Below are 27,256 nucleotides of genomic sequence, written 5' to 3'. Positions count from 1 at the left end.
TATTTAATGTCCTGAAGCTGCTCTTGTTAACTCGGGCCCCCACATTCAGCAAAGCACTTATCACATGCTGAAATTTCATTGATTTCAGTGGGACTTAGGCTTTGGCTTAAGTGCTTCACTGAATTATATATTATTTTTCACTTTCCCTTACATCTTTATGAAATTAATAGAACTACTCAGAGTAATGTATTACTTTATGTAAGGTAAACTGTTGGGTTTTAGACAGGTGACATAATACCTAGCTGGAAACCTCACCACCATTTAACTAAAACAATTGACAAACTCTAACTATGCATAATAATAATGTGAATTGCAGTAATAATAGAACTTTCTTTTCACAAATGGTTTTCAAAAAGGAAGGATGGAAGCACAAAGCATCAATACTGCTAGAACTCCACGTTTTTTCTTATATTACAATATAAGAAAAGACTAAGTAATTTTATTCTTTTAAAATAATGTTATTTCCTATCCAGATATGTTACAAATTAATAGATCATTTATATAGTGTGTAGGAGAAAAAAAGTTATATGTTATTTTTAATGAGGTATCATAACAAATACTCATTCTTGTTACATTTTGACAAAATGTAAAGAAACTGATCTGCACACATGCATTCATATTAGTTGCCATTCATGTTTGCACTGCATTTTTGAATATCATTAATTCATCTGCAGCTACTTACCAATTCTCTGTTTAAGGAGACCCTAAATTTTAAAGGCTCTAAAGTGCCTTTCAAGTACATCTACCTGGATATACAGCAGAGGAGAATGAGGAGTGAATGGAATGACTTCAACCTCTGGCAGGATTTTAACTTTTAGTTTCAACCTTACGTCACATTTTGGGTGAGGAATGAGTGAAGGTTTGTTCTTTCTGGAACAGCTGAATCCTTCTCTCATCCTCATCTGCCCTGTCTGACTTAATTTCTGTGTTTATTAGGAGAGACAAAGCTTTTGCTGAACTATCTATTTCATTACCTTTTCTCCTTTCAAACCCTATTCTGGCTTAGGGATGCCCTGACTGCACTTGGGTCTCATTTTCCGTACCATCTTTCCTTGTTCTGTGGCCAAAAAGATGGTGCCAGTGAACCCTGATAGTAAAAAATTCTGTAGCTTAAGGAACAGGTGTGAACTGCACCTGCACAATGAAGGTTTGTTAGCACAGATCAGGGTAAACCCATTGGAGGGGAGACAAAACCAAGGATCATAATTAGGTCTACATAATACATGATCAGATTTAATCAGTATGGTTTTTCAAAAAAAAAAAAAAAAGGAAATAATAATTTTGAGCAAATTTGTAAGGCGGCAGACGTGAAAGTTTTATTTCCAAAAGTTTTTGACAGGAGTCTGTATGGAAAAGAAGCAAAGAATTGTCACAGATCAAAACTGTGGCTCAGAAACAGAAAGTAAAGAATAAGACAAAATAGTCAGCTTCTGTCATGGAAACAGTTACCAGCAAAGCATCTCAGCATTCCATAGAAAGTTACATACTGTTTCACTGAGGATTTGGAAAGAAAGGGAAAAGCAAGTAGAAAAATTGGCAGGTGACATTTTTTTTCCCTGTTACATACAAAACGGCTGTTACATACACTGGAGCCCAGAGATGCAGGTTAAGAAAGAAATTAAATACTTGCACGGATAACAAGAATAACTAGTCATAGTGATGGTTTCAGCCACGACTATATGAAGCAGTGTGTGAAATGTTAGCTTTTAAAACTGTTTTGCTTCTTATATTTGAAATAGTCCTTTGAGTTGAACTTCTGGTAAACTAATACTTTATAAGAAAAATATTTACAAGCTAAATTGAGACACAATTATTATTTTACATTATTTTACTCCGTACCTTTTTGTACTATTAAAAGCCACACACAGCACAGAAAGTTATAAAGGATGATGTTTAATACCAGGCTAATGAAATACAAAACATTTTCACTATGACCCCAAATTAAGATTTTTAGTACAGAGTTCTTTTAATCTAGTTCAGTTCCTCGATCTTATTTTTCACACAGCTCTACCAGCAGTTGTGCCAGCACAACAGAAGGGATGGCCCAGGGTAGGAACAGCAGTCGGGGGGGAGCAGGGAAGAAGGGTTCGGAACTGTATAATCTAACCTTGCTGCCAAAGAAACGTGTCCATTACAAACATCAGCACATACAGGTAGTGCTGCTCCCTTTTACCGAATTGCTTATAGAAATACAGCTAAATGGGACAATTTACAGCTGCAAACCCAGGTCTAAATCAGTAAAAGTAAGTTAATAGCTGAAATTATATTTTTTAATATATTATATAAACACACATGCACAAAGTTAATAGGAAGACATTACCAGCACGAAAATACTCTTACCAGTATTAGTCAATACAGTAAGTGAGGTTCAGCTTTGAGCAAAAGACATGCCTCTTGAAGAAGGAGAAGATGGGGAACTGAGAAAGCTGTCATCTTCAGGGATAGAATCAACAGCTGACAATGATTTGTAATACTCATCCTCTCCATCCAGCACTTTGATTTGGCTTGAAAGAAAACAAACAACATTTTATTAACTTAAAAAATTAATTCTGTCAATAGCTTCAGAAATAGAAACTTCTCTGTGAATATGAAAATGGAGAGTGCTAATACAAGAAAGGAAAAAAAAAGATGGGATGATTTGATGAGAAAGACATACGTTTTACACATTTACTTTGCTGTTACTTTTTCATGATTATACTCTGAATGGTTCTGAGGATCAGTGAAATGCAATATAGTCGTTCAGTTTGGGCGTACAGAACGACAGATCAACTATTTGCATCAAATGGGCATTTCATCTGAATAATGTGGCTTTTTTGTCTGTGTATGTTCCACAAGTAGGGTATGACTTTGATAATGTATTTTTGGTTTGCTGTGAATACGAGTCAAAGACCACATCACCAATTTTGGGAGAAAGCACTATTGACATCAAGGGTCTTTCATTTTCCTGTCATGTATGATGAGCACTGCAGTCCCAAGTTAGTGTTTTTATTCCCTGAACAGGAATACAGCCTTTTTAAATTAAGAGAGGGAGATAAAATAAACCAAATCTTGCACAGTTGTGCAAATTTTTGGGCTTTAACCTTGACTCAAAGACCTCCTATTCATACAGTTATTATATTAATTAAAATCAGAGGAAATAATACAGAAAGTTCTTGTACATTTTTGGAGTAGATGCATTTGCAACACCAAGCAACTATCAGTTCTCTCTGGTCCATGTGATCAGTCAACAATATATTTTGGCAATTGTACAGTAGCCAACCTGGCTTTTGTAAATTGTTTTCTGTGATTTCTATCTATCACCAGGTGATAACTGCTCATGTGACAGAGAACTGACTCAGCTCAACAGAGAAGGAGCAACTCCCCTTTGGGCTGAGCTGCCTCTCTGTCAGTTCTTAAAATGTGCTCCCCCAGGAGGGCAGAAGCCCATTGTGAGTGTGCTGCCGCAAAGCTGTCAGGGCTTCTGTCCGTGTTCTAGGTCAGAGAACTTCAGTTTCAACACCCTTCATCTGGCACCTTTCACTAGTGCTAAATGCACTTAAAAACATGAAGAAAGCTAATTTTTTGTAGCAGTAGTACTCAGAGCGAGCTGGGGAGAATATTTTGTAAGAATCAGTTCTAGTGTCTGCAGACAGCAGTACATGCAAGTTTTACATTTGCTTCTGCAGAAAATGTCCAATGTCAATGCACAGAAATATGTTAATTGTTTATTTTTAGAAACCTCTCTAGAAAGTTTTTCATATTCTGTAATATCACAAAGGACTTCTTCTGTTTACAGTTGCTTAGAACTAAGAAGATAGATATTTACCCAAGTTTTCTTGGCTTCCTCTTGCTCCCTTGATATTCTAGAGTTCCCTGTGGAGAGGGCCAAGAACACACAGTCAAAGCAAAGCAGCAAGTCGTTAATTTTTAATTCAAAGTGATTTTGTGTTGAATGCAAGCAGATGCTGATAATATCAGAAGTCACAGCATAATTTTTTTGATCAAAGGGCTCAAGTGAGCCTGATGAAGCATGCATCTTGCTCGTCTTTGATAAACCACATCAATTATTCACCGTGAAGGCAGACATCCTGACATGAAAGCAACAGATAAAGAGCATAAGCACATGTTCAAGACGAGAGCAGAAGAACGTGGGGGTGGGGCTGGAGGGGCTGAAACAGGTATTAATAACAGAATTATTAACTGGAAACAAAGCCAGTAAAACAGCTTTATTGCCACTTTGAACTCACGTTTAACTGGTTATAGTACATGTTGTCCTCAGGGCTATTCAGCATTTTGGGCTGCTGACATCGTCGACGAGGTGTTCTCAGCTTCTGTTCAAGACAGTTTTCTGAACCTACAGTAAGATAACACAATTTAGTTTTAAGCTGTGCCAGGTGCTGTGAACGTCTTAGCGTATTTTAGTCTGTAAACAGTCTTTTCTTCTGTCCTATTTGGTCCTGGATTTATTAGCAAGTCTGTCCTATCCAAAGTAAGCACACACAAACTTGGGGATCTTTGTTTTCTCTTTTGAAACTTAGTTCAAACACAAGTTTTTAAGCAGAACATCATTTTTACTTTTATAACATTTTTTATTCTTTCATATATCTATATCACACAGCTCCTTATTCCTTTCACACTTTATCTTAGTATCTTCTGTTATCTAAGCAGGAAATGAGGTATATTGTGACTAGCTAGGGATATATCATTCAGCAGTAGCAAAACTGTTTTTCTACAGTAGACAGTAATAAAGCTTTTTGACTGATGAGACTTAGTCTATTATCATCATTTTTATGATATAAAAAGGCTACCTTCTTTACATGGCTCCCTGTTTAATCAAAGTAATCAGACCAGTTTGGAATTATGCTTTCTTAATAATATTTGTGATGTTCTGTAAAATAACAGTTGCTTAAAGTCATCTGGAAAACAGAGTTTAAAGACAAAGGAAATATTTCAGAAGGGGTGGATTTTGAAAAGAACTAACAGTCTTTTTATTCCCTTTATTTTTCTTTTAATTAAAGAAAAAAGACATTATGGTGTGCTGTACTCTGTTTCACCAGGTGTTTTCTGTGGCACATCCTCCAGATCACAAGGACAACCATTTTCAGGATAAATCAGAATCTCTAGGTTACTAAAAGACACTGTGGGGGCTAAGGAAAGGTCATTTACTTTTCAAATAATTCTCCCAATGTCTTTGACTTTTCTGATATCTCCCTGTTAAAAATTATTTTAGTGATAGTATGAATAAAACCAGGTTTTGGTGGCACTGAAGAAAAAAATATACATCTTATCACATTTGTATTCCAAACTGCATGGGAAACTTGCTCCAATACAGAAGACCAGCACAAAGATCAAGTAGCATGAGTTCCTTTAAACACTTCAAAACTGAAGTCAATATGGCTTGTGCGGATGCAAGGGTCTAATCTCACAAATCCGTTTGTAAGATCTGGCCTTAAGGAGCAGGTAATATTACAAAGGAGGTTTATTATACACTTTGTGTAAACTTGGGTTTACAGTTTGTAACTATTGTACTCTTCTGTAATTACCGAGTGAGGCAGAGGAGGTGGTTGAACTTCGGCATTTTCAGCCAAATGACTGACCGTTCTGGGAGATTTTCTCTATTTCACTGCCTTTCTCCCGCTCAACAGCAAAATTTGAAAGATATTAGTTTCCTTTCAGTGTGGGGCTACAATGTCTGCATGGGAGGGGAGCATTTGTTTCATGCCAACCGTCATGTTCCCTCACAACACCTGGGAAACACGATGGGTTAAATGGCCACCAGGGAACTGACTGCAGAGCTAGGTCTAAAATTCAAAACCAATTTTATAGAGAAAGGTTATATTTCTCCAGTAATACAGAATAACTTCTAAATAATATGCTCAAGCTGCTTGCTAATTTAATACCCAAAGCTTCAATGCTTTATACTTTCAAGTCCTGTAAACCTTTATGCTTTTGCTAAAGAGATTGTGATGGCTGAGCCTGAACCTTTGCTACTTACCTGTATTGTATATAATCAAACAAGGCGGAAGGTGTTCCAGAAAATACTTCTGAGGAACTGGGTGCCCAAGTAATATCTGTGTCTTTGGAAAGTTTCTTCTCTAACATTTAAATAGGACAGAGGTGCAATTTTGTTCTCTCTGAAGTCTCTGAAAGTTTTGCAGAAGACCTGACATAACCATATTCTACTCTCTGTTTGCTCTGGAAGTTACTCAAATTCATCTTACAGATTTCTGTCTCAGGACTGCAGGGTCTCCAATTTTTGCAAGCAATGTTTTCAGTCGCAAGGCCATATGAGTTCCTTTTTACAGCAATGTAGTTCTCGAATACCTCTCAAAAATATTTTTTTTTATTGTAGCAAGAGACTGGTATGAATGAAGACACAGGTCGTTACAGTTCTGCATAATTTCACACACCTCTCTGCAGCTTGCCAGAAGTAAAAAACCAGCACACAAATATTTAGAAATTTTCAAACAGTATGGTAATATGATGGGGTATTCTTTTTTCCTTTCCCCCAAATGCTGTTGTGGCCTTTATGTTATGTTTTCAAAACACCTCTGTGTATAGTCTTTGTTTTTAAAATATCTTTTATTCATCAGGATTATGAGACACTAATATTTTGCTCTAGCTTTTTATCCTGACACTTAATTATTTCTGTGTATTCTATGGGTGGTCTGCAGCTTGTGTCCTCCAAAGGAAACACCCTTTCAGTGGGCCCATTTGTCTTAGTGTTTAGTAGCATACTACACGAACAGTACAAAATCTGGTAACATTTATCATAAACTACCATATCTGGAGAAAATGTTATTAACATGTGCTCAACACTCAGCAGTTGAATAGGCATTTTAAATGCTGTTCTAAAATACTTGCTTTCATGACAAACTTAAAGGCACCAGTAAGAAAAAGGTCACTTGTCATTTTAACAGCAACAGCAGCAGCACCAGTACCTTTAACACGGTATTGTCTACACTGCACCCAAATTGTGCCAAGTGCCTCTGGGATGTCCAGGCTCCTGAGTTTGCCACAAATTTAGAGACCAGATGACAGAGTCAGCACATGCACTTCCTTCAGGTTGTCCTTTAGCACCATTTTTTATGCAAGAGATCTGCCCCCATTTTGTCTGGAAGAAAACCTTCCCTTTGTAATTCTAAGTGGAGAAATTCCTTAGGTTAGAATTTCTTTATTGGTAAATTCCTTACTGCAGTGCAGAAATAACACAGAGTAGGCAAATTGCCTTCTGCCAAGTGCACTATGTCAGCTGATCTAGCAAGTGTAGGGCAGCTGAGGTTCTGGGCATCCTCCTCCTTTCCTTGCTCAAACCCAGAGAGGGTGGTACATATGGGTGGGCACGCTCATGTGGATGCTTCCCTAAAGCTACCACAAAACTGATGTTGCTTACAGTGAAGGGAGTTAGAAACTGGCAAATGGGTAAATCTGTTGGAGTATAAAGTATTTATAAGTAAACAAACCAATGGCGTTTCTGTTTACTCCTGTTACCACTATTGGTTATCCTTTTTATTTCTCTGATACATAAAAGCCCAAGCCAATAGACCAGGACCTTACAGGGCTCAGACAGATTAGAAAGTCGTGTGTTTTCAACTAAATGCAAAGCCCAACATTCAAGTTAGATTTTTAAGAACTGGGAATTGCATAGTTGGAAAGCAGTGTCTCCAGGAGAGACTTGGGAATCATCATGGATATTCAGCTGAATATGAAGTAGGCTGGGTGCAAAGCAGAGGACTACTCAATAGAAATAGGAAAACCAGTTTTACCGTTGAGTGTAGAATTATTTTAACATGGGTGCTGTAAACTGCAGAATGTTCTGAGAACAAGAACAATCTGAAATCTGGAAAACTTGCCATATGGTGAGAAATTTAAGACTGTTCTATTTCAGTTTTTTCGAAAGAAGGTTAAGAGGTGAATTGAAGCAAGTCTAAACCCCTGTATAGAAGGTGAAGGGTTTTTCACCTTCGGAAACAGAAGTCTGAACTGTCTAATGGTCAGAAGTAGAAGAAAACTTCAGAGCAGAGATAGAACACACAGTGAAAGCAAACAGTCAGGAGGAAAAAAATTAAAAAATAGCGGTATGATGGATGCTCAAGCTGAGAGTGGAAGCTTTTAGAAAAGGTACGTTTTGACTCAAGCTGAAGTTTAAAACTATTCAAGATAGGACATAGATCACTTCTAGCTTAGTATGAATTAATTTCTCTAATGTGATTTTTATCACAAGTCTCAATCTGTAGAAGATTTTGTATTGATCTTTTGATTTCTGGGTTATACTTTCACTTCTGAATTTCCATGTGATTCTTTTTTGCTTTCTTATGGCTGAAATGGAAATATTTTTCTTCAATTAGCCATCACATCCACCATACTGACACTTTTTATGACATCTCTTGCCTTGGAGATGATTAGCACATTTCTTTTGCCATACCTTGTTTAGATGACTTTTCTGTTTAAAAATCCATCCTTTCTATAAGCTGCAAAGGACTCTTTTAGAAATGTACAAACTTCCAAACAGTAAGATTTAACAAAAGACTTCAAAATGCTCTTTAGCACTGACACAAGGACTTTTACACGTAGGATTTGGGCCCTGACTAATACTTTCAAAATGGTACCTGCAAAAATGTATTTTTCTAATGACTTCCCACAAGGCAGACGACTTCACTTGATATTCAGTGAAGTTCCCATCTTAGATGTCCTGTTTGGCCTGCTTATCCTGGTATTGAAAACTTGGGGGCCAGGCACCGGGTACACTCTTCAGAGGAACTGAGAATCATCATATTTTGCTCTCTGAAATGAAGCTAGGGTCTTCATAAACTGTTCATGATTAAACCCTTGCATCAAAAACCCCTTGATGCTGATAACCTTGCCAAACATTGCTAATTTTTCCTATACGGAGAATGCTGCAGAGAAAATGGTGATGAGGCAGCTACAACCGCATTTGGAACTAGTAAAATCCACTGATGCGAGTCAGATTGTTTTAAGGTTGGTACAGCACAGAGGGGGCTCTAAACTCTGGATGACATCTTACTTTTAGCAAGGAGTGTACAGAATGGATCTTTGCCAATGTGTCAGTGCCACAAAGCAGGCAGTGCCCCTTGCTGAAAGGATTCCATCCACTACAACACATATTGACACGTGGAGCTCTCATTTTCCCTCTGAAGCCATTTACCCAAAGCAGGTTTGGAAGGGGTTAGTCTCGTCTCTTTTTCTGTTACAGGTGAACACAAACCTAATATCACAGGAAGGGTAGTCCTTCTCTAATTACTCAGATGGGGGGATTTGGAGTACGAGAAGGGGCAGCCTGCTAAAGGAAAGGTAATGGGGCCATTTAAAGGATCATATATAATATTAACAGAGTAAGCAAATAAAGTAGATAAATCAGTATGACCAAGAAAAATAGTAAGCATGTGGCTGATTTCCAATCTATAATATCAGATGAAACATGAAAGTGCAACCCTTAATTATAAGCAAATATTAGCACAGACTCATGGGATCTCATCATAACATCTCAAGGTCTACATTCATGAAAATTTAAGCAATGTTTAAAATCATGTTAATTTGTTCTTTGTTTGTTTCTTTTCCTGCCAGTCTAATTTATTCCAAAAGACTTTGGTTCTCAAGCCTGGATATATTGATCATGCCTATGTAAAGCATTGTTATAGCCTGGGGAGAAGACTTTTGTGGAAAAACTTGTCTTTGTTCTCCTTTGATAATTTATATGTATTTTGATGTTTTCAAGCTTTTCCAGTTTTGAATCATTTTTTCAAGGCAGCAAGCTAACTGCACTTTTTCTCTTGAAGTCTTAGGCAAATGCAGAAATGACCTCACAGACAACGATAATATACATTCTCCTCCTGGACTGGATGCTAAGTGGATAATTATGTGCAGCATGTTGATTTCAAGGAACAGCTACTTTTTCTTCTGTGTCATACAAGTCTGTTCAAGCAGAGGACTCAAGGGACTAGTGATTCTGGTCCCACTCATATCAATGTTAAATGGGAGTGACTGAATGTCACTCATGCAGTAAAAAACACTGTAAATGAACTAGGCTTTATGATTTTAATTATTTCAGCTTTATTAAAAAAAAAAAAAGAGATTTACAAAGGGCACATAATGCTGTTTGGCCATGAGTGTTCATACAAACATATTTTCCTCCCTTCTCACTCCCACGATTCTCCACCATTTGCACAAATTTGCATCACATCATAAGTGCAAAATGGGAGTAAAATGAAAAACTTGCCTGAGAAGCAGAGTGAATACTCAGGCAGTTAGCTCCCACTGAGCTCCTGCTGCGCCTGCCTGTCTGCCATGCTCAGGCCAGTTAACACAGAACTATCTTGCACATCCCTGTACTAAACTGTGGTCAGTGTGACTTTAGTATGAGCGCACATTAAGGGATACCAGCCCTACACCACAGGGTATTTGTACACTGCCTGTTAAATACTACCAACTATACAGGCATCAGAAATACGGACAGGATAACAGGTCTAAAAGGCTTCACCGAACAAGTATTGTAGAATAATCTGTAGCCTCATTTGGGAATAATGAAGTTATCAGGTCTATTCTATATACTGTATTATGGTAGTTCTCAAAAAAATGCTGGAGGCTGATAGAAAATAAACACACTGTCTCTAAAAGATTTTAATCTCAGTACAGGCAAAACCACACCAAGAGACAACAACATAGGGCAGGAGAGAATAAAGAGTAAGGCTGCTTTGTGACTTAAGTAATAAGGTATGTCTCTTTCCCTGCTAAGGTTAATGAGAGAGGAAAGAGAAAACTGAAGGAAAGAGAAATGAACAGGAAAAAGACAAAAAAACAAGATACTGAGAAACTAAGGAAGAGAAGAAAAGGGAATAACCAACCATTAATGATGAAGCAGTAGAACTTAAGTTCTGCCATCAGATTTAATCAAGGCAATCAGCTATTGATTAATCTAGTAACATTAGGACACTGGAGGCACATTGGCATATTTAATACCATTAACAATTATAATTCTCTCCAGGACACTTCATGCTTACCTAGCAATAGCTTCAGAGCTCTGCAAATGTTCAATAAGGCCATCCATTCTGTTGATATAATAAGACATAATATGATGGGAACCATTCTTGCCACCAAATTCCCTCAGTCCCTTCCTGTACAGAAGAATGTCCACGAATATTTATAGGGGCTGATGCTCTTCATGCTGCTAGTGACAAGCAAGCATGGAAAGAACAATAAATCAGATGTCCCTTGAGGAGTTACAAGGCCTCAGCCCTTGCTAACTCTCACAAAATATCTTACTTGAGCTTCACGTAAGTGTTGTTAAGGGAAAGGACGTTAACTACTTTTAAATATATATATTAATGCTTAGAAAGAGTGTTTAATCCTTAGCAAATCCTGCAAGTCCAGTGCACTCAAAGCTCTTACTTGGATTCAGTAGGTAAGAATAATAAGTTAGATTTAATTACTTTCAGTGTCAAGTGCTTTGTAGTCTAAGTCTATAGCTCTGAATGTAGTTACCAGATTCACTGAAAACACAGAATCTGGAGGAGTAAAAAGTCCTATAATAGAAAGATTTAAAATAAAACAAAACCAAGCTTCATGATCACCTCAGATCCCCCACACAACTGTGGTGAACTAGAATTCTGTTTATTCAGATGGAGTGTGCTCATAGTGCCAAGAGCCATAGACTGCTAGGGAAATTAGTGTAGCCTCTTTGATGTCATGTGCATCCCAGAATTCGTAACACACTGCTAAAACTGTGAGCACAGCCTTTTGTTTATAACCCTAAACAGAACCATTTGAATCCACACACTGAAAGAACTCATAACAGAAGCAATGCGTTTTCTTCCACCCAGTGATTCATTACTTATGGCTTCATTTTGGATACTGCAGTTCTACGCAAAGCCATATGCTTCAGATTATAAAGCACACTAAGCAAATCCTAAGTTTTTCAAGATGGTATGTAAAGGCTGTTTTTGCATCTGTTTGTTGCCAACAACCCAGATGATACTGTAATTAGAACAACAAGTATTTTATGTGAAATCAATCATTTAGCTGTCTCTGAACCCTGAGACAATGGCTTTTAGATACATTTTGTTGGGAAACAAGATCCATAAATAGTTAGAATCTTGGCTTTTATTGTTTTTTCCCTTCCAAGAGAATTCTGATCCTTCAGTATTTGTCAGTTCTTTCAGTTTCTATTGTGAGTGATTTAGCCGTAGAGGGAAAAGGCAGAGATTAAACAAAGCATACCAAAGAACTAAACTGTCAGTGACTAACATGGGTAAGATTCAAACCTGTCAGCAAACAGCATGCTTCTGCAAGTAGGGTCCTGAAGATATGTCTTCCTATACACATTGAATACACACAACCCCTCATGTGCCTTGCATGTAATAACATCTAATAGTGGGTTCCAGAGGTGTGGCAACTAGTCAACTAACCAGTCAAAGCCCAAGAGGTTTACACAGCTACAACTTTAATGTCAGGAAAAAAATCATGCCAAACCATCCCAAATGGCAGAAACTACTTCTGGACAATGAAGTAAACTTGATTGATGATTACTTTTCTTCCCCTCCTTAAACGTGACCCAAGGTGGTCATGGAAGCTGCTTTTTGGTTAATTCTTGAGATCTTTCCAGAAGAGACAGTTACCGATGAAAACCAGGACATTTCAGGGATGCTGGAATTACTACATACACAGCATATTTCCTGGTTTTAGAAGACCTGCTTAATCCAATAGCCACCAGGTGACAAGAAACGGCTATCTTACATTATCATGTGAGGTTAAGTGATGTCTCTTTTGCTGTTTGAGCAATGCTGTACAATCAATACAAGTGAATGAAGAATTTTGCAGGGGAAAAACCTACTGAGAGAAATATGAAGAGATCACTTCCGGATTGGGAAATCCCTGAGCCACAAACCATGCTAGGATGGAGAGCGTTCTGGGCAAATATCTCTGCTTGCCCTACTTTTGTACTATACCCTAGACTTTTGATCTTGGTTACTGTCACAAATTGGAAATTAGGCTAAACAGACTTGCATTGGACTGGAAATGCTCTTTTTCTTATGGTGTTTGGTTGGGGTTTATTTGTTTGTTTGTTTTGTGAGGTTGCTAACATTCAAATGACCAGGAAAGAAATCCACTTGAAATAAATTCAAGCAGACCAAATCCCCAAGAGACATCTGAACCTGAGGTTGAGGTAACTCCTCACAAGGTGCACATCAGAGCCTTCAATGCAAAGATCATTGCAAGGTCAACTTTAACTGTTTATGGCGGGACAGTTGCATTACACTTGGCTTTTTGTTAGCACTGCACCAGATTAGCCTGAGTTTCTGGAAGGCAGAAGTAGAAATCCCATGGAATACAAAAGGAATACAAAGGAAAGCCAGGCATTCTTGAATTTTCTGGACACGCCCCATTTTCTCTTCTCTGTAAGTATTCATCTGAGATACCAGTCTTGAAGTAGAAACACTGGGACGCCTACACAGGCATTGTGCACCCAGACACCTGCCATGATGCAAGCTTGTCTCATCAGCATTATGTCACGGTTGGGACTCAGCCTGCTGATGCAGTTTATTTATTTAGTGAAGTTACAGAAAACAAGATTAGAAAGAACCTCAAGTGACTACTTCATCCTTCCCTGCCTTCCAAACTAAAACCACATCTCATGTTGGAGGTATAAGAAATTTTCAAAATTGCTCAAAACCAAAAGATATAAAAAAAATCCTCACAAGCATAGCATCAACAACAGAGCCGCTCATTATTACTTCTGCACAGTAAGATCACTGCTATTTCCTCAAAGAAGAATTAGGACAATGATTTAGTCAGATTGATTAAATAGCTTTGGCAACTTTAAAGCATGAATCCTAAATATAATGACAGTATTATCAATTTTGGAGATATTCTCCAAAGTACATTTGGACCTGCTAATGCACAAGTTTTTAAACTGCAGATTGTGGATCTCCAGAGCTGCATATCATGCGCTAATACGCCTCAGAAAACTCACTGGACACTTGGCACTGGTTCATCTTGTGGATTCTAGCTAAGAAAAGCAAAGCATACGGGGAAAAAGATGAAACAAACATAAAAAGTAAACACTGCAATCAACTTTTAAAAATAAAAAGTCAAAACATTCAGTGCATTAGAGAACAGTAACAAATCACAAATACCTTTCTCGTACTGCTTCTCTACAGAGCCAACTACTGAAGTTGCCAAAAATGCACCATACAAATGTGGGGAGTTAGTCTGTGCAATCAAAAGTAGGGCAGGAGGCAATCTGTAAATTCACACTCAGTAAAGCTGTGTTCATAATGGGCCTGTGTTTCAGACTTGGTGTCCTAGCATATAGTCTGGATGCTTTTAAAGGTAATCCCTCACCTTCTTCCAAACTGTAATAATAGCATTTTTATCCCATACCCTCAGAGATTAGGCCACTTGATTGACTTTGAATTCTGGACACACAGGAAATTTGTATTAATTTAGCATAATGATGAGGCGCAATAAAGGCTCTGTGGAACCACAACAGCATGGTCTCTAAGGTTTCGTTCATTACAGAAACACAATTTGCATATCTAAAGGCTTGAAACCATGGGTCCATATTGATACAGCTAGTATTTCAAATTTGAGTGTAGCAGATTCAGCATATATTTCAAAGAATAAATGGTAGAAGCCCAAGATAAAACTCTCAGTAGATTTCTTCATTAAGAAAGAAGGTTTTTTCTGAATTCAAGGTAGTTGGCAGCAGTAACTTTCAAAGAAAGTATTAAAGAGAGCTTGACTGAAGCCTGCAAAAATGCCACTAGTTAGATATTTGCTTCCCAGTGTTGCTATGGTGGTTTGGTCTGACATTTGTAACTGTTGGAATTAAAGAAGGTATCTTGCCTAGATAAAGGAAATTAATGCTGCTGACCTACGTGCTACAGTGATCTGTTCCTTTAAGGGGTTGTTAATTGCTACTGGGACTCCTAACATTAGACCTACAACTAGTGATGGTTCACAAGCGATCTACAAAGCAAACTCAGGTCAGAAAATTCTGAGGGATTATTTTGAAAGAGAAACTGAAGAAGCATGAGCAAACTATTCAGTCAATGACAGAGTTAGAAAAATATGTAGGACTAGAAAAAACCTTCAGGCTTTACAGATGTCTGTATCCTGTGAAAAAGCATCTAGTTTTTTTTTTTTGTCCTTCCAAATCCAAATCACAAACCTTTTATTGACAATTTACACCATGAATCTCATGGTAGACTGCTGGACATGTATAAAAATAAGGAGTCATTATTTCCAGAGGTGTAGTTCATTAACTTTCATCCTAAAAAGGTAGATGGGAGCTTCCAGTAGCAGCAAAGTGTATTCACAAAATGTAGAAAAGATGTTTAAAGAAAACCGAGAGAGGTCTGCAAAGGATTTCAGATCCTGGGATCTCAATCCTAATAAAGCAATTTTAGGCTACGTATTTCCTGATGCCTAGCCACACTACCTGCAGTAAGAGTTTGGGGAGTGCAAAGCACAGAGAATATGTGTACTTTCCATCCAGTCCTTCCTTAAAGAAAAATTTGGCAAAGACTTCAGCTCATGGGAGCAGAGGAAGACATACATATGTGCACAATACACATAAAGTGAGTTGACTTCCGATATTATAGTGACTTGTTTATGTGACAATATGTTGTTTTGTTCTGAAATCACCTTTCTTGACAGGGCACAGCTTGCATTAGTACATCAGCTCACTGTATTATATTCCCCTCTGAACACAGTCTTTGTACTTGACTGTCACTTATTTTAAATTGGTAAATGCTATAGAATTAGTTGGATTTTTAATTTTTCTCATAAATACATGATTAGTTCTAGCGACGATCAGGGGGCTGGAGCACCTCCCCTATGAGGACAGGCTGAGGGAGTTGGGGTTGTTCAGCCTGGAGAAGAGAAGGCTCCAGGGAGACCTTCTAGTGGCCTTCCAATACTTAAAGTGGGCTATAGGAAAGATGGGCAGGGACTCTTTATCGGGCAATGTAGTGATAGGACGAGGGGTAATGGTTTCAAACTGAAAGAGGGGAGATTTAGATTAGACATTAGGAAGTTGTTCTTTACGGTGAGGGTGGTGAGACACTGGCACGGGTTGCCCAGAGAAGCTGTGGCTGCCCCCTCCCTGGCAGTGTTCAAGGCCAGGCTGGATGGGGCTTTGAGCAACCTGTTCTAGTGGAAGGTGGCCCTGCCCATGGCAGGGGAGTTGGAACTAGATGGTCTTTAGGGTTCCTTCCAACCCAAACCATTCAATGATTCTATGACTTTGATAATTTATTCCTCAGAGCTTAATGAACCCTTCTTTACCAAAGTGAGGCACTAGGAGGGCTGATTTTTAAACCATCACAGCTCACCCCTTCTGGAAAATCAGGCTACTTCATGGTAACTTAGTGTAGGTACATGGAATTTCTCGTTAGTCCAGAAAATACAGACTAAGTGATTTCAGATATTTTTGGGGGAAGTTGACTTGGACATGTTTTCTGCTACTATAGATCTTTGATTTTTTTTCAACCCCTTTCTTACAACTTTGTACTAGATTCTTGGCTGCTAACTGAATAATATATCCCTATACAACAGCTTGTCATATAGCAACATCATCTGTTTGTGTCCTGATTCTGCACTTGGGTCTGTGGATATTGCAAAGTTGTGAATTAATACTTTATTAGTTACTGTGCACTAATTCCTTGTATGAATGACCTACAAAGGACCACACAAAGTCGTGAATAAACTAGCGCGTTGCAAGTGTACCTATTGCCATGGAATGCCACTTCTGATTTATCTGTTTTGGATAGCTGAGAAGTATGGCCATATTAACATAACTCTCTTCCTTCTCAGTAGGACTAATTAGCTTAGGCACAGCACTGCACTCATCCAGCTACACTGCCTCCAGGGTCTGATTCGCATCTAGCTTGAGCAGCTTTGCAAACCTCTGGCATGCACTGAGTCGCTATATCATAAATTTATATTATGGCTTATTCCATACTAACTTTCCCACAGAGACAAAACCTAAAAATCAGTTTTACCACCTTGAACAGATTAATCAAAGTCTCCTATTGAAGTAATGCCGTAATAATAACGACAATATCCTGTCCTCAGCAGAAATGCTCATATCATAAAAACACTAACATTGATGCACACCTTCTCTACTAGAATTAGTTCCTCTGAAGCCAGCCTCAACACTAAGCATATGAACACAAGGGAAAAAATGGAAAGTATCAGAAAACCACATTGATATCAATATAGTTTAGAGAAATATGATTAAAATGGAAATGTATAGTAGAATTTTAAACTCCTTCCTTTAGAAAGGACTGTCTTAATTATTTCAATTATTAAAAGACCCTATGAAGTAAAAGGCTATGAGCAGAGAGAAATACGCATTTCTCTTCCTTTGTAGAAAACACAATAAATTTTAAAAGTCCAGCACTCACTCTATCTACACAATACTTGAATTAACTCATGAAGCAGTTTTAATTTAGAGATAATTGAGAGCCATACACTTTCTACAAACACACAACTACATGCAGGAGTACTTAATCTAATCTTTGACAAAAAATCCTTATGCTAGATTCTTCAATAAAATAAGCACAAGAATAACTTGCGCTTTCATGGAAAGTATCAATTCCATATGTAGCTGCTCTGCATTGTCTAAATTAAATGAATATGAGACTGGTGGGTGGACAGAGGCAAAGTGAAGATAATCAGCAAAATTTATGTTTTCAAATAATGTACAAAACACGTAAATCACTTCAAAGAGGCCCATAAAATTATCATTTAAAAAAAATTATTCAAGCTATAATATAGCAAAAAGCAAAGAAACATGACTTGTGGACCATAAGTTACAGTTCATTGTTTGCTTTCACAAGGTAGAGTGGCAGGAAATTATCTCCCTCTCGTCACACCTTTCATTTTACATTATTTATAACTTCAAAAAGCAGCCACAAAAAATATGAGGTGCCAAAGATATTTTTTCTTCTCTGAAGATGCAATTTTCTAGAAGAAAATTGTCTACAACACCACAGACAGCAAAACAAGATTTTCAGTTGTTACTGCAAACACTCACTCACGCCAGCAATCTATGCAAAGTCAATGCGTCGTGGCACTGCATTGTTAGGGATCATGTGAGGCCTTGTATGATGGGACTGATACTCTTTAAAATATATGTCATGATTTAATGATTTATCCATTTTTATTGCTGTCAACTAATTACACATATTTATTCAAAACAAATTATGGTTCTTTCATCATTATGTTGACATAATTTTGTTCAGAACAATCCACGGTACAAAAAGGGCAACACTATTTACACAGAACCATAAGCCCTTATTTTTGTTTCTAAAATACATAGTAGAGGTTAACTACACTTATCATACTTTTTTTTGCATTCTGCATGTGTCTCTGCTACTAGGACTTTATCTGGAAAGTTTATGCAGAGATACAAAACACCTTAGGTATTGGCATACGAAGTCTTAGTTTTACGCATTCTGTATATTAATTTTCTAGAGAAAGAGAAAGAGTGCTGTGTCGCTCTGTTTCAACATAAAGCCTTGCAGGGTAGGATGCAAGCAGGCAGGCTACACAGCTATTGTGTGCCCTGTGATGAAAAGGTGCCTGTACCACCTGACAGTGCCAGTAAAGGGCTAATGTTCTCATCACACTCATCCTTCTTTCTCTTTCCCCCATGGCTGCAGACAGCCAGGACTAGGATTTGAACATACAGAGAATTTGCCAACAGCAGCCTTGTGAGGGATGAATTTCCCAGTCATCTCTGCTGAAGTGTTAAATTCAAATGTCTAATGATGACATTCTAAACATCACCATTACTTATTCCATTGGAGCTCAACGCACACAGGGGAAGAGATAGTCAATCACATTATGAAGAGCTACATGATGTATTGCTTCTCTTACACAAGAAACAGCAGTAGCTTGTGGTACTATTCAAGAAAGACGAGTCCCCAAACACCAGCTGTGAACCTGGGCCCACGGAAAGGAGGCTGAGGCCATCAGAGTTCGTCTTTGCAACGAAACACCATGGCAGGAGAGGGTTCAAGGGGACCAAGGAGCTGAGAAAGCACACCTGATTACTTTTTCTAGTTTTATTTGTGGATGATGAAAATAGTCAGAAGTAAATGTTTCATGTCCTGTCACGTATCACACCACTGAAGAGGAGGCAAACTTTATACTATATGTAGGACCAAACGGACAAAACCAGTAATCCTGCCTGCAACTGTACTTTTCTCGTTGTTTTAAAGAACTTATGGCAAACCTGTGGATGAGAAGTGCTCTGCTGCTGCCAAGAGTAATTAAGATGGCATCCAGACATATTTCTAACATCTAGTAAAACCAGAACTATGGCAATTTAACTTAGTATCCATCAGAAAAACATGCTCATTGTCCATACTCAATGGGGAAAAAAAAACAGTCAATGACATCACAACAAGCGTCTATGCTTTTTTTTTTTTATGGTATCAAAAAGTCCTTCTACATTATTGGCATTTGAACATGAGCAGCTATTAAAGTAGCACACAAAGTCAATATAACAATCTCACTAGACTTGCCACTGTGCATAAGGGGTTTTATCTTTAAAAATAGCCTAGTATTTAGTGGTATAAGCTCCAAATGGTGTTTAATGGCTGAAAACGCTTAAAGATTTCTGCAAGGTGTTCCTACCCCTTGGCCATTAGCATGCCACACCAGGATAATTTAAATCTGCTTTCAGTTCTGGGAACTCAAGACCATAGCCCTCTTTATTTCTAAAGGTGAGGGATTTCCACCTATGTGGAAGAGAAGCAACCCAATAAAAACTATAAAGCACAGCCACTAGTGGGTCCTCTTCAGGAAGTGCCATGACCAGACAACTGTAACTACATCTGAGTTAGAAGTTAGTCAGGCTTCTTTTTTATTCAATTATTTCTTCACTAATACTGGAATTTTAGGGCAACAGAAACTTTTTGTTTTGTGAATTCAGGTCATATTAGCTAACAGTTTCAGCTGAAATAACATGAAAAAACTTCAGAGATGTTGAAACAATTCATTCTGGCATCTCAAAAACAAAACATTTTGATTTTGTCACAAGGGGACTCCTTTCCCAAAACAGAGGAGGTAGTGCTGCCACCCCTGATATCCAAAAACTCAGTGATTAGGCCATGTTCTTAGGTTGTGAAAGATGTAGCTTCAAACACCTCCTTTAAGCGATTTGGTACAGGGACTTGAACCCAAACAACATGCTTCTCAGGAGAGTAACCTAACTGCTGGGCTAGAAAATATTCTTAGGTAGCTTTCTCTCAGCCTCATTTGTTGAAAGTGCCCCACTTTGCGTAAAGTACTTAAATATTCATCGAAACAGAGACTGAAAGCCAGGTGCTGGCCCCCTTTTCCTCTGACTGTTCAAATTACCAGGATCTCAAGTCATTCACACGCTCTGTGTTTCAGTGGCCTACTTACCATTTAATGTACATTCCACTGATAGGAGAAAGGGGAGAAGAAGAAAATGCTTTCTTCTCTGAAATTCTGTATCTGCCTTGGGCATAGCCCAGGCCAGTGAAAATACGAGTCAGTGAAAGTTTTAAGCCTTACCTTTTGAAGGACAGCAGTATGGAAGGTAAGAAATTATCACTTTCCAATATGTAGAGTAGTTAAAAATAAAGTAGTTTAATGACAAGAAATAGTATTATTTAAAGGAGAGAGAAATGTGACATCTGCATCTATTTGTATCCAGTGTTTATCCCTATTGGCACAATTAATAAAAGCTATGCATAAATCACACGAAGTTCATTAAATCCACTGGCTCAGGCTGCTGACTAATTGGTAAATACACACTCGATAAAAATGTAAAATGTATGCCAACTCCACATTCTAAAACTGGTTTCTAGTTAAGATGTCTCTTCTTCCCAGTTGCTTTTCCAACAAGAGCTCAATTTTCATGGTTATTTGTTTTAGGGAAATAATAATGCCCAGAACAGTGCCAAAAGATCTTAGACCCTAGAGTAGGAAAACAAAAAGCAGCTCTGTTGAGCTTATGGAGACTAAGGAGTTAGTTATCTTGTGTCTAGGGCTATTTTCTAAAGTACCTGTGAATCTAAGGTCTACTGATGCCAGCTGTGCACATTTCAGTAGGCTCTTTGAAGCACTTCAACTCCTTTATGAATGTAGTCTTTAGCACTTGATTCTGCAACGTTGCCTTCAACTAGTCCAACGTGAAGGTATCACTGCTCAGTGAAACTTTGAGTCAAATCTGGCAATTCTGATAAATTAAAGGTCCCAAAATTATGCAGACCTGTGCAGACAGGCAGTCTGACACTGTCAGAATTAGACTCAATTAAAAACTAATTATGAAAAATATGTTGAGTGTGAGAATGACTGAAGTTGAACAACGCTTCTCTAAAGGTCACAGATGACCTATCTTCACCGATTTGGACAGGGTGAAGCCTCTGTACTCCCCAGCCCAGCACACCCTCCTTTTCAGAGGAGGGCAGCACCTAGCCATCCACACATTTTTATACATAGGGAGCTCAGCAAAAGACTTTAATACTTACAATGCCTTTTAACAAATCCATGGAAAGCCTTATCTGAAGGGTCTCTTTTTGCCACCATCACTGATGTCTCCAATTGTGGAGGGCCTTCCTGACATCAAACAATCCCAGATGCAGAGAGGTCTTGGGAGCTAGCCCAGCGCTTTGTCTGGGCCTGACCTCAAGTTTTCTGTATCTACATTTTTTCCAAAACATGATTTAGAACAGATGTCACTGGACACCAGAGCTCCTCTCCAGGGCTGGAGTAGAAAAATCATAGCAAAAGAGGGAGATACAAAGCAGCTCAATTTACATTACATGAGGATATTGATCTGCATAGCAAGCCGAGGGTGGAATCCACCCAACTCCAATTTTAGTTTAATTAGACTCACACTCAAACATCAGTGCTTGTTTCCCTCTATTAAGGCTCAAGCAAAATGCTTGATTTGATTGTGAACAGCCTTATAACTAAGTGGAGTATTTTGGGTTAGGGATGGTTTAGGACCATCTCTGCTTGTACTCTCTATTTTTGCCATTCACTTTGACAGTGCCTGAACAACATATTCAAAACACTTGCCTCAAACCACACTTATGGTGTGCAAGTTTGAAACAAAGGATGAAATAATGTTGACAAACAGCATTACGAAACTGATATAGATTTAATAGTGGCTTAGTGAAAGAAATGGGAATATGAAACTCCTCTCTTCTCTAGACAATGTGTGGTGAAATAAACTGTCCGCAATGGAGGGAAAAAGCTTAAAAAGAAACATTTGGAAACAATACAATGACATATGGTCCCATACGTTGAATATATAATGCTCCCTAATTCCTTTAGGGTAAAATTCACCCTTCTACTGAACAAATTCCAAGTAACTAGGATTTGCCTGTGAGGACTGAAGGAAGGAATAAAATCTGCCCTCCATACACAGACAGGAGACATGGCTATGAAGCAGTTTCTTTGAAGTTAGCATCTTACCCCTGGATTGGAGCAGCACCAGTAAAGTTTTTTGATCCTTTTCTGTGTACTTATAATTGGTGATCCACAGGCTCATCCTCATCTCTTCTCCCTGGTCAAGTCTGCTCAGGGAATGCCTTCCCTGTAAGGTGCTCCATGGTAAACAGGGCACGTACTCAGCTTTCTGAATCATGGTAGGACAGCAGAACAGCTAGAGTGCTTTAAAAGTTTTGTATATAGAAAGCTGCATGTTGGTGCTGATAAGGCATGCCCAGGTCTCCAGGGCAATTATGTTCTACAGCAGTGTTAGGTGATGCCTTTACAGCCCTTAGTTTTTTGAGATACATGATTTCCACTCATAATTCCCCGTCCTATGCAGTTCACCCATCACTGTATGAGGGAGTGGGAGAGGAAAAGGTCTGCAAAATCTAGGAACAGCTTCTATACTCTTACAGAGAGGATTTCGTAAGTGTGCTGAACACAAGTGGCCAAACATCTATCCAACAATGAAAGTGTCTCATATCTCTGAATTAAATTGTGATATAATAATAATTATTGGAATTTTGGCACATTTTGCGTGGATGCATTACTCACAGGATCAACTCAGGGCACAGGCAACAGCCTAGGTTAACAAATTACTGGAGATACTGAAGTGGCCACAGTTCTATTAAGTCCTCACAGCTCTGGAAAGCCAGGCTACCTAGAGCTAAGGAACACACTTTCAGTTTTCATCACTGAGCCTTTTGGATTAACATTATGCTGCAATACCTCTGTTTGCAATGAAAGGGAAACTTTTCTCACCCTTATTCTTACACTCCATATTGATGGGATGTTCCAAACTTAAGATGCTCCAAAGATGACATATCTGGTCCCTAAAGTGCATCTCAATGGCCATTTTATAGGTAATTTAAGCTAGGTTTTAATTTGCTTATTTGTCACTATCTCTAGTCTATTTCAGAAGCCAGTAATCAGCTGTATTCATCCATCTTATTTCTTTATATAAGAATATTTTGAAATTATATGTTACTAAAAAGATATGTATCTGAACTCTTGTTCATATTGTTTTTTAATTTCTGTTAAATACCGCGCCCTCACCAGCTTGTCTGGTAGGAAGAGACACCTTTGCATTTTGTAAATGGGTAACTCTACAGCCTACTAGACTATCTTTACACATTCAGCCAAATTCAGCAGACTATGTCCTCTGCTGCTGATTCTCCTTCTCCTGTTTTGGGTAGATTACGCAACTGAGCTGGCTGATATACAACTCGGATTAAAAAAAGAAAAGATGATTTTGCGTTGGTAGTAAGAGGAGTGACCTGTGAACACTGGAGGAAGTAACAATACAGTAACCAGCACCTCCACTGAAAAATGAGAGAAAAACTGTGAGATGATGTCTACGTTCTTCAGCTCAGGGAGGGAGATTCAAAACGTATGTTCATGACTGGTATCAGAGAAAGATAAAAAAGTGTAGCCGATATGGAATAAGATTAAGGAACTTACTAAAAAAGTTCATTTAGTAGAAATCCTGCTGTGAAACAGGAATAAAGGCAGAAAAGCCTTTGTCTCAAATTTGGTAGGTCAAGGGAACTAAGGCAATATGCTGAAATCAAATCAAAATTTTTAGTTTTATTTTTCCTTAGCTGTAACTAAATAAAGCACAGGCTCATTATTTCCTGCATTTGTGAAAGATATCTTTGTTCTTTACTTTTTATGCCAAAGTTTTCATTAAGAGAAGTTTCTGGGGAGCCGGCATTCTTAAGCATTTCCTCCTCCACAAATCAATAAACCTAAAAATATGCAGTGGCATCTTGCAGTGCCCAGGCACAAGATGAAGAATCTGCAGAAATTGCAGGATGCTTATCTGAGCTGCTAGTCTGGAAATTCGCAGCATGTGACATCTGGGAAAGACATCAGCTACAACATCCTCTGCATGTAGCAGGACAGCGCCTGCACCTCAGGGGCCGTTCAAGACTTTAAGATTCAAAAAACTCTTTTATGCTCAGAGATTTGTGAAAAGATTCTCATGCTATGGCTTGCATACATTGACTTCTACAAACGGTCAGTAATACTTGTAACACACACATGGCTACCAGCTAGTTGTCACAGACTTCTGGAAGTTTGTTTTCTCAAAGGCAGAAAAATTCAGATGTGTCTGTACTGAGCATCCTGGCTTCAGGAAAGGTGCAAAAATGGCCAATAAGATGATAGCATGTGCTGCAAAAGATCTGGCTGAGTATGGACAAGACGGTTGTGTCAAGCACCGCTTTGAATGAGTTTTTATTCTTGAGTATTATTTGAGTTGACTCTGAAATTCTGCTTTGCTACCTTAGCAGCCCAGCTGACTCAGTTCAATAGTGCTGTCCCAATGATGCCATTCTACAGCAAATACTGGAGCCTAGCATGCAGACCTCTAAACATGACATGTTGCACAACCCAGGCTTTCAGAAGGAATTTCTACTGCACAGAGATGCCTCTTCAGTCAGAGTTGGAGCTGTTGGGAGACCGACCTTATCTTGCAACTAGACTGGAAACCATAATGCTAAGGAAAGACAGGCACCATCCTAGGGACGCCGTATGTGCTCTCAGGTAAGTATCTTCTCAACCCAGCTCTACTCATTTGGGTTCAGCCTCAAGCAGAAGTCCCCCAGAATGCTTTTTTATTTTCCTTCTGGAAGGCAGTTATAAAGCTGTCATAAACTCAGAGATAAATATGATGAGGATCAGGGCTTCAGCTCTCCAATTCCTGCACTAAAAGCAGCAGGGATCTTTTAAGCCCATAGGCAGAGATTAAGTAGTACTTGACTTTGCTTCTCCAGCTAGAGGACAGGGACAAGTGTTATCCAGACAAAAACTACAAAAGTCAAGGAAGGATGCAAAGAAAGCATTTAGGCCCAGAACCAAAATAAACTCCCAGAAAAAACTTCTCCCCAGTAAGTTTCTAGAAGGCACTAAGCTAACCTTAACACTGATCCAAAATGAGTTTTATTATCCAATAGATACAGAGCCAACAGAACGTCCTAAGCATATCCACATAGGTACTGTAGACACTATGCTACAGGAAAGAAAAAATCTTCCCTCTTTGGTAAATCATCTTGTCTTGAAGGGAAAAGATGACTATCCCTCTTCCAATCACCATCACTTGCTTTTCCTCAGCTCTGAAATGGCAATGAAGGCTTTTCTATAGCTACTAGAAACCATTTCAAAAGCTAAACCCAGGTGTGGCTGAGGAATGGTATGGGGAGGGAAAGGAATGGTAACTCCTGTATATTTATCTCCAAAACTACTCATTGTGTTAGCTATTTGCCTCTTTCATTTTTGTCTCTATAGATCAAAACACTTACCAACAGACACTTTCTCTGTTTATTCGGTGCCTATGACACCTCTATCAGAATGTGAATGAGGATCAGTAGTGTGTCAGCCTGTGCTGGTGATAAGTGAGCCTGCCAGCCTCCCTCCACTATAAAGTTTACACGACTTTTTTGTTTTAAAAAAATATGTGAACTTGACACTAGCTGCATTAGACCATCACCAATACTTGGAAAAGTCATCTCTCTTCTCATTTAATATTGGGAAATACTTAAAGAGTTTCAGGAAAATATTTTTATGGAATGTTTGATGTAAAAAATGCTCCAAGGCAGATAGTTTTTTTCAGTTAACATTTCAAAATTGCTTCAAGACTGGATGAAGGATCTGATGAAATACTTCTATATTTTAATTTTCCAGCTGGAAGATGAAACTCTATTTAATATTTAAAAGGTCTTTTACAAAATATACAGAACTATTAAAAACACTACCTGGGCTATTCTGCAGGAAAGGCAACAGGAAAAAACATGCCAGAAATACAAGGCCCTGCAGCCAGTCAGCAGTCCACAAAACAACTTCAGTGAGTGTAACCACATCCTTCCCAAGGAGGCCATTCCCCACAGAAAGCACAGAACCAATGCACTCTTGCCAGATATTTAAAATTATGATTGGGGAAAAAAAGCATCAACTCACCCAGGACAAAGCTCAGCTGCTTCTAGATGGACTGGGGCTCGTACTTGTGTGAAATCATCCTTAGACCGACTGTAAAGAAGGGTCAGAGTGTGCAATTACTGGATCTACCTAATATTTCCTGAAAGAGGACAAGAAGCAGATGGGTCTACATCCCCACTCATCATCTGACTGATTGGCTAAATTGGCTTTACATACATGCAGCTGGGAATGTTTTATAGCATTCTCTTTCACATTCTTTCTCTAGTGACTGCTTTTTTCCTCTTACATTGAATTTCCTCTTGCATTGAGAGGGCAGCTCCTGGATAACTTTGCTTCATATATGTGTGGAACAACCGGTACCTGCTTGATGTGTTGCTGTACCATTTGCTCTAGAATGGAGTAGCTCTTTAAAGGTGGATGGAAGGTTGCAGAAGAATTATGATTTGTTGATCCACTGACAAAACAACTTTGTCCTGACCGCTCTGCTCTGGCAGAAGGGAACACAGCAGCAACAGTGGAGGCTTATTCAGTCTTCAGAGTGTTTTACCGCCTTCTACAGTAGAATCACTATCACCTCAAGCTGGAAGATCGTCCACTGACCAGCGCCTGTTTTCTCAACCTGTAGAGGGCAAGATTTGCTGCATAGCGACAACTACTTGCTGTAGTTACTAGAGAAACACATAGGAACCATAGACCTCCAAGAAAGAATTAGAGTTTGAATGGTGCACAAGACTGAGCAAGATACAACATTTTAGACTTTCCTCTCCACTCTTGCAGGCTCAGCTATGTCTCAGACAGCTTTGGTGTACACATACCCTTCGAGGCACAAATGAAGAAAAAT

At 38.6% G+C, this 27,256-nt stretch overlaps 1 protein-coding gene across 1 annotated transcript in view; it reads right to left on the bottom strand.

Annotated features, from left to right (window-relative positions):
• Nucleotides 1–2,368: 2,368 nt before the first annotated feature.
• Nucleotides 2,369–27,256, bottom strand: part of MYO3B (myosin IIIB) — a 218,796-nt gene continuing 193,908 nt past the window's right edge. Inside the window, exons 34-36 of the mRNA XM_086465966.1 lie at nucleotides 4,227–4,333; nucleotides 3,806–3,852; nucleotides 2,369–2,504 (exon numbers count right to left, since the gene is read on the bottom strand). Coding sequence (XP_086322092.1) covers nucleotides 2,369–2,504; nucleotides 3,806–3,852; nucleotides 4,227–4,333 — 290 coding nt within the window. The remainder of the gene's footprint in view (nucleotides 2,505–3,805; nucleotides 3,853–4,226; nucleotides 4,334–27,256) is intronic.

The sequence above is a fragment of the Leptosomus discolor genome, chromosome 5 (assembly GCF_034619465.1).
Source record: "Leptosomus discolor isolate bLepDis1 chromosome 5, bLepDis1.hap2, whole genome shotgun sequence".
Lineage (NCBI taxonomy): Eukaryota > Metazoa > Chordata > Aves > Leptosomiformes > Leptosomidae > Leptosomus > Leptosomus discolor.
This window is presented reverse-complemented; position numbering and strand designations above follow the sequence as displayed.